At 38.7% G+C, this 15,742-nt stretch overlaps 1 protein-coding gene across 2 annotated transcripts in view; it reads left to right on the top strand.

Annotated features, from left to right (window-relative positions):
* The window catches only part of LOC113425232 (ephrin type-B receptor 5), a 182,397-nt gene extending 170,898 nt beyond the window's left edge, over positions 1–11,499 (top strand). For both annotated transcript variants that reach the window (XM_087957335.1, XM_026687285.2), the window contains exons 13-17: positions 2,085–2,300; positions 2,821–2,970; positions 3,094–3,287; positions 4,876–5,031; positions 9,483–11,499. In XM_087957335.1, the coding sequence (XP_087813461.1) occupies positions 2,085–2,300; positions 2,821–2,970; positions 3,094–3,287; positions 4,876–5,031; positions 9,483–9,591 (825 nt within the window). In that variant the 3' untranslated portion in view covers positions 9,592–11,499. The remainder of the gene's footprint in view (positions 1–2,084; positions 2,301–2,820; positions 2,971–3,093; positions 3,288–4,875; positions 5,032–9,482) is intronic.
* The last annotated feature ends 4,243 nt before the right edge of the window (positions 11,500–15,742 follow it).

Raw genomic sequence — 15,742 nt, 5'->3', positions numbered from 1 at the left:
TTTTAGAAGTATAAATGTATTTTATATTAAATTCACCACTAGACTATTTTCAGTGTACTCTTGTTGATCCTTATCTGTATGAACCACCAGCTTCTGTTAATTCTTTCTTAACTGAAAGATTCAGAGAAGCAGTAAACTCTATTCAAACATTATATATCCTTGTTATTGTTTGCCCCAATTATTTCAAATGGTAACCAAATGTCCTTTATTTTATTGATCTCACTGGGCCTACTACCACTTATATCAGATCTCAATAATACTCCAAGTTTCCAAAATAAATTTTATAGCCTGAAGATCTTCTGTTCTTGTAAGATTAGAAATCTAGTTCTACTAGTGACTATTTTGGTCTCCTTCCCATGAAGGCCAGCGTAGATTGTGTTTATCAGTGAGTTGTGAAAACAAGAATGTGAGGGGTTTTTTTTTAATGGTGTGGAAGCAGGTTTCAAAATTCCATATTAATTCATGTGTTTTAGAAGCTGCTAATGTACCTGAATCAGATTGCCACATGAAGAGATGTTTTAATTGAATATACTTCTATTCTGCCAATTTAGGCAATCCAAATTACTTTTGCAATTACTTATGATTTAAAAATCCAATTGACAATAAAAGGATCCAGAATATTTATATTCCTATTGCCTGTGTTTTTTTAAAGTCCTCTGCCTTTTTCAAACTAGGATTTTCTTGGTGCATCAGTTTCTCATGTAAATAAGGGTCAAAAATTATACAACTACCTCAGCACCTTCCAAATGTGCTTTGCAGCTTTTAATGTAGGAAATATAATAGCAGGATAGAAGCCCCTAATAGAGGGAGTGAGAAAATCAGGCCAGAGGTAGGAAGGAAAGAAATTCAAATACTGCTGTTCCCAAAGTCCTCTTGGTTCATTCCACCCATGGTGGTCAGTGAGATGTGGGTGGCATCTCTCATCGTTTTTCTTCAATAACTTTTTTCCAAAACATTTAGAAACCATGTTTTAAATATGGATATTGGTTTCAGAAGTAACATCAAACTGGAGTTGGTAAAGTGCTTTGGATCTTGCTCAAACACATCTCTTCTTTGCTACTAATTGAATCAGCCAAATTCTTTTTTCTGCGCAAGCCTAAAAAAAAAAATGCAATGGCTTGAAGGAATCTACTCATTAATGTTAATGCATGTTTTACCACAGCAGGAGGTTTGGTTGAATTGTATAGATTTGTATTTCGATTTTTTAATGATGCTTTAATACTCGGCGCTGCCTGGAGTCATTTATTTTGGTGGCCTTATACATCCAATGTGATGCTGGTGTTATTGAAATGCAGTGTTCCTCCAAGATTTCAATTACCTTTGAAATATATTTGCAAAGCATATAAAGCCCTTGTATTTACTTGGGGATAGAAATTCTTAGACTCATGGGTGATTTCCTTTTGAGTGGCCCCCTTTTTATTGAAGATATTAATTACTTACAGTACGTTTAATTTGACAACATTGCTAAACGCACCAGGTTTTTATCTGTTCAGACAACACCTCTGTAAAGTCTATAAACTGCTTATCTTTTCACTGCTTTCAATATATATTGTGTAATATAATCTCTTAGTATCTCCAGCTCTTTAAGATTCCTGAAACTTCCGTATTGTTGTATTTATTTGCTAATCTTTTTTAAACTTCTAGCATCTTTATCCAATTTCCACTGAAGTTGGTATGTCTGGTTTTGAGCTGTCACACTCTAGAGATTGATCCCAAAATACTCTTTCCAAACAGAAAGCCCATCAGACAGAGACTAGGATTGAATTAAAGCTGCACTGAGATGGTGCTATTTTTTTTTAATAGAGGAAAAACAAGAAGCTCTACCTGCAAAAGTCAAGCACAAATATTGCACTTTAGAAAGAACTAGATTGGAAATGGTAAATTCAGAAAAGCTAATAGCTTCTTGAGTCTTTTCCTATCACACATGTCAGGTGCAACTGAATCTTGCACCAAGCTGTAATTATTTGCTATAATCTTCTTCAGTCTGCATTGGGATTGTCACACTACTGAGGCAGGTGAGAAATTAGAAAACATTTACATAGTAATGTGTCATAGAAGGTTTTCTTTTTCTTTGTAACTTACAGCAAAAGGAAGGTCAGTTCAGTATGTTGCAGCTAGTTGGCATGCTGCGAGGCATAGCAGCCGGCATGCGTTATCTTTCAGATATGAATTATGTTCACCGGGATTTGGCTGCCCGCAATATCCTGGTCAACAGCAACTTGGTTTGCAAAGTGTCCGATTTTGGCTTGTCAAGATTCTTAGAAGATGATGCTTCAAACCCAACCTACACTGGGGCCTTGGTAAGTTTTTATACAAGAAAATACTTTTTCATGAATCTGTAATAATCAGGCAGGATTCTGCGTTTGCATTGTGCTATATTTCAGTGTTGTTTTATTTTTATTTATTAAATTTATTTGCCACCCGTCTCATGGTTCGGGGACATCGTTGAGTCTATCTGCAAAAGTTATCAGTCATCTAAATAAAGTGAAAAAATATGGTCTATTTCTCTTTATATTGAGGAATTAGGTACATTTTAACGGTATTTACTTTTTAAATTTATACCTTTGTTATTTTTATAAAAATTCAAGACAGCTTTTCTTTTGATTGTCACAAGTTTTATATAATGAAACTGCCATTGTTTTGAAATGCACTCTGTAGGAATTTTAGTTCTACTACTAAAATCAGTAGGAATCTATTTCTGTCTTTCTAAAACTATTAGCTTACTTTTTAAATCTAAGAACTGACTTGATACCAGTGGACTTGTCTTGAATTGAGAGTTGTTTGATGCATACTGCTCTTCTATTCCTTTTAAAATTATAGGGTGGCAAGATTCCCATTCGTTGGACAGCTCCAGAGGCTATCCAGTACCGTAAATTTACATCCTCAAGTGATGTCTGGAGCTATGGCATTGTAATGTGGGAAGTCATGTCCTATGGAGAGAGGCCCTACTGGGACATGTCCAATCAGGATGTAAGTTTTAATGTGGCCCAAACACTAAAAGTTCATGCTTTGAACTGGATATTTACTTTTTGGATAGCATTCATGTATATGCTACTGGGAGCATGTCCTTATGCTTTTCTTCCTTTGTTGTAGGTAATCAATGCTATCGACCAGGATTATCGTCTTCCACCACCTCCAGACTGCCCTACTGTTTTGCACCTGCTGATGTTAGATTGTTGGCAGAAAGAACGGGTCCAGAGGCCCAAATTTGAACAGATAGTCAATGCCCTGGACAAGATGATTCGCAAACCATCTGCTCTCAAAGCGACGGGCACAGGAAATAGCAGGTAGAAAGGGAAGTGTGTAATCCACAAATTGGAGGGGATGATGGAAGAGCTGTGTTTTGAAGTTTAGAAATCAAGCATACCTTCTAGTTATTAATTTGGAATCTGATACTTCCTCTGGACAAAGAAAACAATAATCAAAAAGCTCTTAATACCAGTGATACATATAGAGTCAACACGAAGTATGCAAACTCTTATTACATAGAACCCTGTATTTAAATACTTTGCAATGGGTAAAAGTAGTGAAGGGAATCAAATGCATGGACACCAATAGCAAACGACCAGTAAAGGCAGGAGTAAATGTATTTGTCAGGATGGGAAATGTTTTGTTGTATTGGTGGTGATGAGTTAATCATGTGGACATGACCAGGATTTCCTTGGGAAAGAGGAGAATTCCTTGGATTTTGGAAAGAGTTTGGAAATCTAAGCTATTCTGGATAGTTCTTACACTGCAATTTATGAATAGTCCCCACTACAAATCATCAGGAAATACTGTTACGAGTTTTGAGCAACTGTTGAAGTGTGTTGGAGGCCACAAAATAAAGGTTTTGAGGACTGTAAGCAGCTGGAGAGCAGGGAGAGGGAGGGAGAGAGAGAGAAAGTGCTATGTTTTGCATGGCTCTAACATTATCCTACAACACATAATGAAAGTAAATTAAAATTATTTTTCTTAATTGCTAAGAAGAGTGAGTCTCAAATGGAAGAGTTTTCATAAGAGGTGAGATAAGGGGGAAACAAGAGTATTGTGGCTCATATTCTACTCTCAGCCTATTAATAGAGTGCTTGATTTCAGATTATTCAGATTTCAGATTATTAAGTGAACAGCTGTCTGGTGACCAGTTAAATTAGGAAAATTCTTGAAGGCAATGGCGTGTGGATTGAGCAAGGTGTGGGTCTTGGAAATGATCATGGTATCTAATGAGCAAAGGTGAAAACATGAAATTGGTAAAGAAAGTTCTGCCTCTAGTGGTGATGGTGGAACCTTCTCAACACAAGCTGATAATAAGACATAGAAATTCCTATGTTCCCATGTGTTTTTCTCAGCTTTATACAACTAAAAACTTGGGGTCAACAAAGAGGAGTTCCCTGGGGAAAGATGCAGCCAAGATTAGATGAATTCAGAAGTGAGGAAGGAAGTCCATCCTGTTGGCATGGAGACATTTTCCCATGGGTATTACAGACTTTCATCCAGAGCCGGGAAAGAAGAGAGGACTCCTTAGTTGTACATAGTTGGTTTTTTTTTAAACTTTCAATGCATAAAGGTGCCTTTATTTCTGTCCAAAACTGAGAGTAAGAAAAGCAAAACATGTAGTATTTTAGAAGAGGAATAACAGGAGCCTTCTTTAGCAACATGGTTTAAATTCCATTGAAAACCTCTTCAGGTATCAGGTGCACCAGTGGAAAGCACAAATAAAACCCATCTAAGACCTCAAGATTACTTGGCAGATGTATCTGGCAGAACTGGGGTTGGCAGCAATTCCCTAGAGTGTCTTTCAAAAGTCACATGCTTCACCACTTTTCCTGCAGCATTTTGAATATCGGAGTATGTCCTTGTGCTCTTGAAGTGTCCCTCTTCTCTTCTTCTTTATAGACCGTCCCAACATTTACTGAGCAACTCACCCCCAGACTTCCCTTCACTCTCCAATGCCCACGAATGGCTGGATGCCATAAAGATGGGACGTTACAAGGACAACTTTGACCAAGCTGGCCTGACTACATTTGATGTCATCTCACGCATGACTTTAGAGTAAGAACTGCATCTACTATTATGTGGCAGTACAATTGAGTCCACAGATAAGCACACGTTTGGCTGTCATGGATATACCAGCATACTCTTTGTGTTTTTATAATTATGGTATATGATTTGTATTTGAAAAGAGAGAACAGAGCATGGGTCAAAGTGTCCTCTAGTTTAGGTGTAATTTGAAAAATATAGAGGTATTTCTTCTTCAAGAGAATAGAAAGAAATTAGTTATCTTTCTCAAAAGAAAGGCCATATCTTTCTGAACATCTTTTTTTTATAAAATAGACTTACACACACACACACACACACACACACACACACACACACACACACATATATATATATATATATATATATATATATATATATATATATATATATATATATATCAGCTATTCAGCTGTTCGGGTATTTTCCCACATCATTATAGTTGTGCTTTTAAAGTTAAAGCTACAACTTTAAAAGCACAACTATAATGACGTGGGAAAATACCGAACAAAGCTGAATACCATACATGTAAGTACCCGCGAAAACTTAAGAACACACACACACACACACACACATACATATATATATGTGTGTGTGTGTGTGTATTCTTAAGTTTTATATATATATTGTATATACACATACATAATATACAACATACCATTACAAAAAAATCAATGTGAAAAACTAATACACATAAAACTAATACACATAGAACATATATGTTTCTAATCAATTGGACGGTGTGTTCTTTCCTCAAAAACAATTTTCCTAATATTCATTTCCTATTGTTGGTAAATATTCTTAATCTAACCACTTTATTTTTTCCCCAATCCTTATCTTTTTATTCTCTGGTTTTTATCCTTAATCCAATTGTACCATTTTTCCCAAACTGTACTATATTTTGAGTCTACCTCATCCTTTAGTTTTTGGGTAAGTACGTCCATTTCAGCGCAGTCAAGGACCTTCTGAATTATTAAATTGTTTGTTGGCATTTGGTCACCCTTCCAGCATTGTGCCAATGCAATTCTTGCTGCTATAATTATATGAAGAATTAAGTATTTCATTTCTTTAGCGTAATCACCTTTTTCCATTGCCAATAAAAATATTTCGGCCTTAAATTCTAATTGAATATTTGTAATTTCTTTTTTCCAAATTCTAATTTTTTTCTAGTATTTTTTACTTTCTGGACAAGGCCATCAGGCGTGGAAGAAGGTACCCTTCCTTTGCTTTACATTTCCAACAAAGCGGACTTAGGTTTTGGTACATATTAGCTAACCTTGAAGGTGCCAGATAACCACCGATAACACATTTTGTATTGATTTTCTTTATAGACCACCAATTTTGTTACTTTATAATTTTGCTTCCAGATTCTTTCCCAGTCTTCCAGATTGATATTGTGCCTTACATTCCTTGCCCATGTGATCATTGGGCCTTTAACTATTTCTTCAGAAGAAATAATCTTTCTGAACATCTATTACTCACTAAAAGTGTTTCAACATGGTTGTGTGTACAGAATTGGATACTGTTTTCCCCTATGCAAATGGGAAGCATATATTTGGCAAGAAAATATACTATGATAGGCCAGGTACCCTGTTTCCCTGAAAATATGAACTACCCTAAAAGTAAGTCCTAGCTTGATTTTTTACATGTGTACCCAATATAAGTCCTACCCCCCAAAATAAGCCCTAATTAAGATCCTGCCCACTCCAGAGTGCACAGCTAAAAATTAAGCTAGGATGGGAAGGGGGTGGTGGAGCTGCCCTACTACTTACTTTTGGACAATTGTAGCCAGGCCTCTCACACCCCAATACCTGCCTTGCCAGCCCATTTCTTCTGCAGCTGGCAAGGCAAGGCTGGCAAGGCTTTCCTGAAGTTCTCTGTAGCTGATAACAAAACTCTGCATCAAACCAGAGCTCTGTTATCAGCTGCAGAGGCCTTCAAGAAAGGCTTGCCAGCCACAGAAAAAGAAGTTCCTGAAGGCCACTGACAGCAAAAAGGGGGCCATGGGTGATGCACGCAAGTAAGGTTAGTCAGTGGATGACATCACCCCAAAATAAGACCTAGTACCTTTTTTGGTGGCAAAACAAATATAAGACAGGGTCTTATTTTCGGGAAACACAGTAGTTTTCTTTTTCATTTATCAAATGTCAGCACAGTCAATAATATGATTGTAATCTAAAACCTGATCTAAAGTCTGATGCCAGGATTAGGTACATTTGTCTATAAAACAGTTTGCTTATAATATTATAAATGTATAACATTATATTATAAAAGTTTATAAAATTATAAAAGTTATGGTATATTGTAAATTTAATTTAATAAATTTAACTTGTCCAGGATATCTTTTTCATCTTAAAATCTAATCTATTCAGAAGCCCTGAATTCCCATCCAAATATTACCACGGTGATATCACTTACTTTTCAAGTCTGGGTAAGATTGGCCAGGTGCTGTTATTTGGTGAGGCCACACTCTGATATGCTGCATTGTAAGCACTAAGGAACCATGAAGCTAGAATGTGTGATTTTGTAAATTCAGACAGGACCAGGATTCTGGGGAACTGTAGTACAACACATTTAGAAGACCACACATGACCCATCCCTATGTTTTTGCATTCCCTTGGCCAGCATTAGCTGTAGAGCTTCCAGTAGTGTCTATTACTCAATATTTTATTTATTTATTTAAAACATTTATATAGCCATCTGTCTTTCAGCACATCAAAAATTCAAAAGCTTATAGAATAATTTTTAAAATCATTTTAAAATCATTTATAGTTTATAGATGCAACTTTTTTTTCCTGTAAATGGCCCTAGGTCATGGGTGTCAAATTCATGTGTCACATTGCCATCACATGATGTATCACATTTTTTTTTCCTTTGCGGAACTGGGGTGGGCATAGCCTGTATGTGACCTATCTGGCCCTCAGGCCACCATTTTGACATCCCTGCCCTAGATAAAATAAATCTGTGAAAACTATTGCATTCTCTTTAAATAGTTACATGCAAGTATTAATCTGCTATTCATCCAATTAACTATTAATTTTATACTCATATGTATATGGTGGAAACGTCAGTAAAACATTGTTTAAGGTTTTGAAGAAATATGAAATAACATAAGAAGCTGATTTATTCTGATCCAGAATCATCTCTTTAGCTCAGCAGGGATTATATTGTACATAAGGTACATCTGTGTGCCACTTCCTTCAAAGATTCTGGGCAATTTACATCCTTGAAACAACACAACAGTACCATTCAAACACCTGCAAACAACAACATTAACTAAACAAATTTCTAATCTCCCCTAAAGTGCTGCCATCTGTTACAAGTCACCCTTTGCTTAGAAGGCTCTGTAAAAGGCAGTTTTTATTTCTGTCATGAATGATAATAGTAAAAGGAAGGACATGTTCTGAGTGCAAGCTATTTAGAATGAAGTACTTGACTGACAGTACTAGACTCCAAGGCTCCACCCCTTTGACATCCCAGGGAAAAGATACCTGCCAGGTGTCCACTTGGCCACAAACTAGTAGGCAAGCAGACTTCACCAATACTAGGTGATTCTAGAAGTAATGAAGATTCATGCCACAAAAAGCCTTTTAACAGCATCTTGAATTGGGCCCAGAAGGTGACTGGCAACCAAAACACCCCCTGCAATTAAGATGTCCTTTGCTGTACCAGTTTTCAGTGGGCAGCAGGTGGGCAGCCAAATGTTGTACCTCCAGTCATTTTCAAAGGCAACCCCATCTAGCACAAGTTGCAGTAATCTAAACATAAGAGCCTTTGGATCGAGCATGATTAAAAGTTTTCTCTGGGACTGAGGCCATCCTTCTCCCGCCTTTCTACTTCAACATCTAAGAATCTCAGTGCGCATCTGAATGTCACAGAGGGGCAGAAATACATTAAAAAAAATTCAGGAATGAAATATTTCATTTTAGGGTACATTTGGCTCCTTAGTATCTTGGTTTATTTTGCCTATTTTTGTCATAAAAGCATTAATGAGATACAAATTTTGTAATTAGCTGGTGGGTGGTTTTATTATTCCCCCCATTGTTTTAGCTTGCCCACGCTCCAGAGTCACTTTTGGAAAAAATGAACAGCTCTGTAGATTAAATAGATAAATACAAAATATTTTTTGGTGGGGGGAAGTGCCATCGTTGTTCTATGATCTGCAGCAAAATCATGGCATGCTCCAAGATAACACACCAAAAAAACATGCGGCCTGCAGTTTCTAACCATCCATGATAATACCATACAAATCCCCTTTTCTACAATAGCCGTTATTCATTGATAGAAGATAAAGAGTGTGCCTCACCAAATTTCTCTTCGAAGGCAATAAGCACTCCTACCCATGGAAGAGGTGAAGATGGCAAAACGGTTTCAACGTTCTGCCAGACTACAGTGGCTTGAATGAGTTTGCAAGTTTAGACAGTGCCAAAACCTTGGCTGAGATCTTCTTCTCTTTTGATTTGCAGAGATATCCAGCGCATTGGCATCAGCCTGGTTGGTCACCAGAAGAAAATCCTCAACAGCATCCAACTCATGCGGGTCCACCTCAATCAGCTTGAACCTGTTGAGGTCTGACAAACTGAGCACAGTCCATTTTCCCTTTTAAACACCTGGAGAATCAAATGAACAATTTTTTTTGCTGTCAAAGACAGACAGAGCAGTCCATTTCAGGCATGGATGGGGGCACAGGAAACATTGCACTCCACTTCACAAACCAGAGAAAAATTTATAGAGATTCTTTGCTTGTTTTTCTTTATTTTTTTATTATAACTTGAAACACTACAAATCCTGTGTCATTTAGAGATGGGTGGTATTGTACATTTGGGGTGGGGTGGGGTGGGGTGGGCTGATAGAACACAGGGTAGAGCTGAAAAAGTACCTTTGGAATTGGAAATGCACTCACCGCCACTTCAATGCCAACGTATGGGATTGAACCCATAACAGAAACAGACACCTCAGAAGATTATACTTTGGACTAGCGGCCTGTAAACAGCCAGTTTTTCAGCTGGAGCAAACAAGGTTGAGTTTAATACAGTGTTGAAAGACTGAGTTGCCAAAAAAAGACCCCTAGAAAGCTTTTGTCCAGCTAGTAGAATTCGGTGCTGAGAAGAACAGGGGCTCCAGTTTTTTCTTTTAGGCAGTTTTGGTTAAACAAAGCAAGACAGTCTGAATGCTGTCTCATCAGGTAGTGCATTTTGGATGCTGTTCAAGTTGGCAGAAATGGACAAATCCAGACCACGGGACAGAGTCTAGACCAAGGACCTCAAGCTTGCAGCCTAGGAGACAACTACCACTCTCCAAATCATTTTCTGTGTCCGGCCAAAGTCCATGCTTTGTAGGTGCTGAAGACCTAACCCAGCAAGGCCAGAGCACTGAGCACCAAGGAGAAAAAGAACAGCCCAGCAACTACTTCAGCTCAATGACCTCACAAGTTCTCCTTGTGGGCGCAAGTTTCATAGGACACGCTCCAAGTCTCTCTTGCAAGCAGTGCAGCCCTTCTGAGACCCCTAGTTGCTCTCACATTGCATCATGGATGCTGTTTTCTGAGATGGTGCTAAATTCGGCTGGTGGGAGCAGCAAGGAAGCAAAGCACAGCCAGAAAAAGAGGTCAGGAGGCTGGGACTGGGGGAAAAAAGGAGGAGGCAGTTGAGAGAAGGGTTGTAGCTGTCTGCCCATCTGTCTGATGGGGGCATAGCATGGGAAGGACAGAGGGAGGGCAAGCAAGCAAGACCACAGGAGAGAAAAGGAGAGGAGAAGTGGGGAGGGGGAGACCAAAGGAAAGATGTCCCTCTTCAGCAAGCAGAGAGAAGAAAGAAAGAAGGGATTGGACAGCTCTTAATAGGATGGCTTTCCTACTCTATATCATCCTACGTATGATCATGAAGAAATATTGCATATCAGCGCAGTAATAAAAACCAAATATTGGTGTTCTAGTTAATGAAAAATGCTGCCAGCTAAGTAGCCAAAGTGAAATAGCTGTTTTGCAGCACTATTTTGCAAGGAGCTCTGTTTCACGGTACTTTTTATATTTAATAAATTTATGTTTAATGGCGCAATACTCTTCATTTTTTACTTCCTAGATACTTTTGAATCACGGCATGAGAAGGCTTGAAGGGTGAGGCCCTCAAGCTAATAAACTAATCCCACGCAGCACTCATCTGAAGTGAGCTTGAGCCCCTGGTCTAGATGTACCGCAGTTCACTTGAATGGGATTTGCACTGGATAACTTTGTTGTGTATTGGGCCCCATAGTAATTGGTAAGAGCTTGGTGGGAGCATTTGGAGTTTTAGTCTTAGGACCCGAAGCATTTTGGGCCACGCGTGGATTGTGTTTGATCCTCTGATAGGATGTCAACAGCCTAGTTGAAGTAAGAGTAGGTAGCAGTACAGTATGTCTGTCTCTAGGAAGATGAAAAGTCCTTCTTTGCGATGTCCAACTGGATGTGGAGACCACAGAAACTGAAATAAAACATTTTACCAAAAATACGTTGATAAGACTTTGTTTGAATGTGGGATGACATTGATTTTCTGGAAGTTGAAAGAGAGCAGATGGTTTGCACAAATAAATGATTGAGGATCTTGCCCACATTGAGACAGGCTCCATTGAGAACACAGGGAGGTGAATGTGAAGCCTTATCTCCTCCAACCGTAAAGATAACCCAGATCTATTTGGGACGGGAGCAACAACACACAGTCATTAATTAATCAGGACACTAAATCTCTATCCATCATGATGCATTTCTCTACAACTGAATCTCATTCTGGCAGAAAAGTCCCTGGAGGATTGATGCAGACTATATCTTAGAAAGGAAATTTGTCTCTCTGTCTCTCACACACTTACACACGCAGAAGGAGAGATGGCTCCAAACGTGGTGAAATCAACATGCACATATGATTGTCTCAAGTAAATGTTCCAATTTCCCACTTTTAGCTATACACTAGTGAATGCCAACTGTCCTCTGTAAACATTCATCTGTTTCTCTTGAATCAATTGTACACATTCACTGACACATCTGACAACTTAGCAGCTTGTTAGTGCATTGCTGCATGAGATGTGAGTGGATTAGCTGAATTGTTCCAGGAATGGCCTTGAGGTTATTTTTGAAGTGCATCAGATTCCTAGTTAACCTCTCTTCTCCACAAAAATGAAAGGACTGAGATGGGAAGACCTCAGAGGGTGGGGAAAGAGGTGGAAAGGCCCTTGGCTATGCAAATGGACATCATCAACTTTGCTCACTTATGTTTAGAATATGTATTTCTATTTATGTTCTAAAACTTTAATGAAGGTAGAGGATAATACAAGAAACAATTGGGTTTACAAACGTTAGCGCAGACAACATTTGCCATTATTAATGGGGACACCAGAGTAATTTTTTGTGAAGTCTGCCAATTTGTAAACGTGGAAGCCACAATTCAGCCAGGGCTAGGTGTACTGAAATTTCACAGACAGACACACAAATACAAATGAAACTTGTCTGGTGCTGCAATACATTTATTCTGTTATTTGTGCATTACACACACACACACAAACAAACAACATTACATGTGTGCATAAGTATATTTATATTATAAGCAATGATACAGACACAGCTCTTAATTATTACCTTATTTTGTATTACTAATCACCTGAAAAAGATGCTATGAATTAAGAGAATATCATTTATTTAGAAGACTTGATTAAGATCACCTTCCCCAAGCCAAGATCCACTGACTTCTGCACACAACCGGTTACTAGATAGCAACTGCGCACCCCGGTGCTACACAGGCTATATTAGCCTGGGTGGGGGGAGAAATCAGTTAATGTTGCTAGGATCATCCTTTAGTAACCCAAAGCACAGAAATATTCAGTGAAGACTCCTGCTATTTTAGATATGTGATGTTTGTAGGCTGTCATAACATGACATTGCTAATGTAGCAGCCCACCACAAAGACGTTAAGAGAACATTGATTGATTTGCAAGGGATTTATTTGTGATTATATACATTACACAGCAGTACAAAGCAAATTATTACTTCATCCTCAGGATTATATTTTTATACTACTAGTCTTTCATCCTGAGACATTTGTCTGACTGTATCAGCCATACTTTATTTTTCAATATGGTTTTCATTCTCTGTGATTAAATAGCCCAGTGTGATGACCAGGGGCGTGGCACAAGCATAACAAAGTCACAAAAATAGGTAAAGTCCCTTAATACCTCCAACTTGGCCCCCAGTTGTCCAGTTGTCCTCGGCTGGAGATCACTCGTCCAAAAACAGTCTACAAAGGGAAGAAATGCAGTCCGAACCCAAAGTACAGATAAATTGGAAATAAAAAAAAAAAAAACAGCACAAACTATGCTGAAGTAATTAACACGACAGGCCAGGATAATAAATTGCAGGCTTCCAAAAGATAACGAAGCACACACAGTTGGAAGGACGCCAAAACCCAGATAAGCCTCAACAAAGATAATGCACGCTTTGCTTCCAGCAAGGTGCTGTGTACAAACACCCTTGTTATATCCTGTTCTCCCAGCTGCAACTAATGAAAGGGATCAGGACCTTTTTCTCTCCCGTAAGCCACATTGCTCCCTTCTCCATTCCTCCCTGCATGCCCTAAGATGAAGAAGGGGTGGGCCTGGGTCTTCCTCTGAATGCCCCGCTGGACTGTGCCCTTCCCCCATTTCTTCCAGAGCCACTGGAGCCACACTCTCACTCCCTGTCAGCTGCTCAATCTCCCCCTCAGAATCGGACTCCAACAAGGGCATGACACCCAGACAGTTGGAAGAAAATTCCATACCTGGAATATTTTTATATAAATATAATATTTATGTAAAAAGTGGCAACAAATCCATTGGCTTGGGAGGAGTGCCAACAGGGAACACAGGCTGCCTGCAGTGGAGAAAACTGGACACGATCACTGCAATGGACGTTTTCCTGAACAAGACTTCAATTTACAATAGTTAGCAAGGAACAACAGCAGCACCTAAAGAGGTGACAATCAAAAGTGATTCCATGCTGGACAAAGCTTTTTAATGTAAGCCCCTCATTCCAAAAAAAAAAAAAAAAAGTATGGCAACCATTTTGCTGATTTTTGTTGCCCTCTACCCTTACAGATACCACTGAGCAGCAATTTTGGAGCCGCCATATTTATCTTCCCCTTCTCCAATAACCTCCTAAAATATAATATGTTGTTAGCATATACTGTTGGCGGAAATGGAAGATTCTGAGCTGATTTGGTGATTTATTTTTTTTAAAGAATATTTCTTTGCCTTTCCTTATTCTTTTTTTTTTCAGGGCTTATCCTAAGCTTTACCATTTACCTTATTCTCCATGCTAAGGCTTCCTCCTCTTCTACAAAAAAACAATTGGGACAATACTGTAACAAAGCATTCTGCTCTCTATTGGGTTGAAGAGCAAGCAGAAAGCTTTGTCACAGTATCATCCCAATGCTCAGCCTTTTTGCTTTTTTTGTAGAAAGGGAGGGAGTGTTAAGCATGGAAAATAAGGTACATGCTAAAGCTTAGGATAAACCCTGGAGAAAAAAGAATGAGAAAAGGCAAAGAGATACTCTTTTTAAAAAAAAAAAAAATCAACAAATTGGCTCAGAATCTTCTATTTCCTCCAACAGTACGGTAACAATATATTAATTTTATCGCTCTCACAGGAGTGGGGAAGAAAGGAATAAATGCTTGCTTCTACATATTAGTTGAGCACAAAACAGGAACCTTAAATCTTCTGATGGAAAAGAGGCCCAGCAGAAAGGCCATGTGGGGCAATAAGAAAGGGAACACGGCGTGTTGTTGCCAAGAATACTTCCACTTTTCTCATGGAAACAAGGCCAGTTTATAAGCAGCTTGCATGGAATGGGCTGCTGCAATCCTCAGCAAACTGTATTTTTGGCTATTCAAAGCCAGATTACATTTGAGGGGTCAATCAATCAGAATAGAGCTGGAAGGGACCTTGGGGAATCTTCTAATCCAGCACTCTGCTCAAGCAGGAGATCTCATACCATTTCAGATAAGTGACTGTCCAGTCTTTTCTTTAAAACCTCCAGTGATGAAGCACCCACAATAACTGAAGGAAACCCATTCCACTGGTCAATTGTCCTCACTGTTAGGAAGTTTCTCCTTAATTCCAGGTTGCATCTCTCCCTGATCAGTTTCCATCCCTTGTTTCTTGTCCTACCCTCCAGTGCTTTGGAAAATAAATTCACCCCCTCCTTTTTGTGGCAGCCTCTCAAATACTGGCATACTGCTATCATGCCACCCTCCCCAGTCTTTCTTTTCTCCAGACGAGCCAAATCCAAATCCTGCACCCATTCTTCATACGTTTTAGTCTTCAGTCCTTTAATCATCTTGGTTGCTCTTCTTTGCACTTTTTCCAAAGTCTCAACATCTTTTTTGTAATGTGATGACCAAAACTGCATGCCATATTTGGTATTAATACTTCACATGATTTTGATTTTATTCCTCTGTTTATACAACCAAGGATTGTATTAGTTGTTTTTTTTTTTTTTGGCTATTGCTGCACACTGCTGACTCATGTTTAAGTGATCGTCCACAAAGACCAGGGGTGGGATTCTACCAGTTTGCACCTATTCGCTAGAACCGGTTGTTAACATTCTAAGCAGTTTGGAGAACTGGTTGTTAGAAGAAATTACTGGCCTAATCCTGTAAGGAAGGCAGGAAGGAAACATTCTGGTGTTGCTTACAGAAACTGCCTCTTCGTTAACCCTTATTACATTCT

The sequence above is a fragment of the Notechis scutatus genome, chromosome 2 (genome assembly GCF_049901735.1).
Source record: "Notechis scutatus isolate UNSWTSFEM ecotype Mainland chromosome 2, rNotScu1.2, whole genome shotgun sequence".
Lineage (NCBI taxonomy): Eukaryota > Metazoa > Chordata > Lepidosauria > Squamata > Elapidae > Notechis > Notechis scutatus.
Note: the sequence above shows the minus strand (reverse complement) of the source record. Positions and strands in the feature narration are given on the sequence as shown.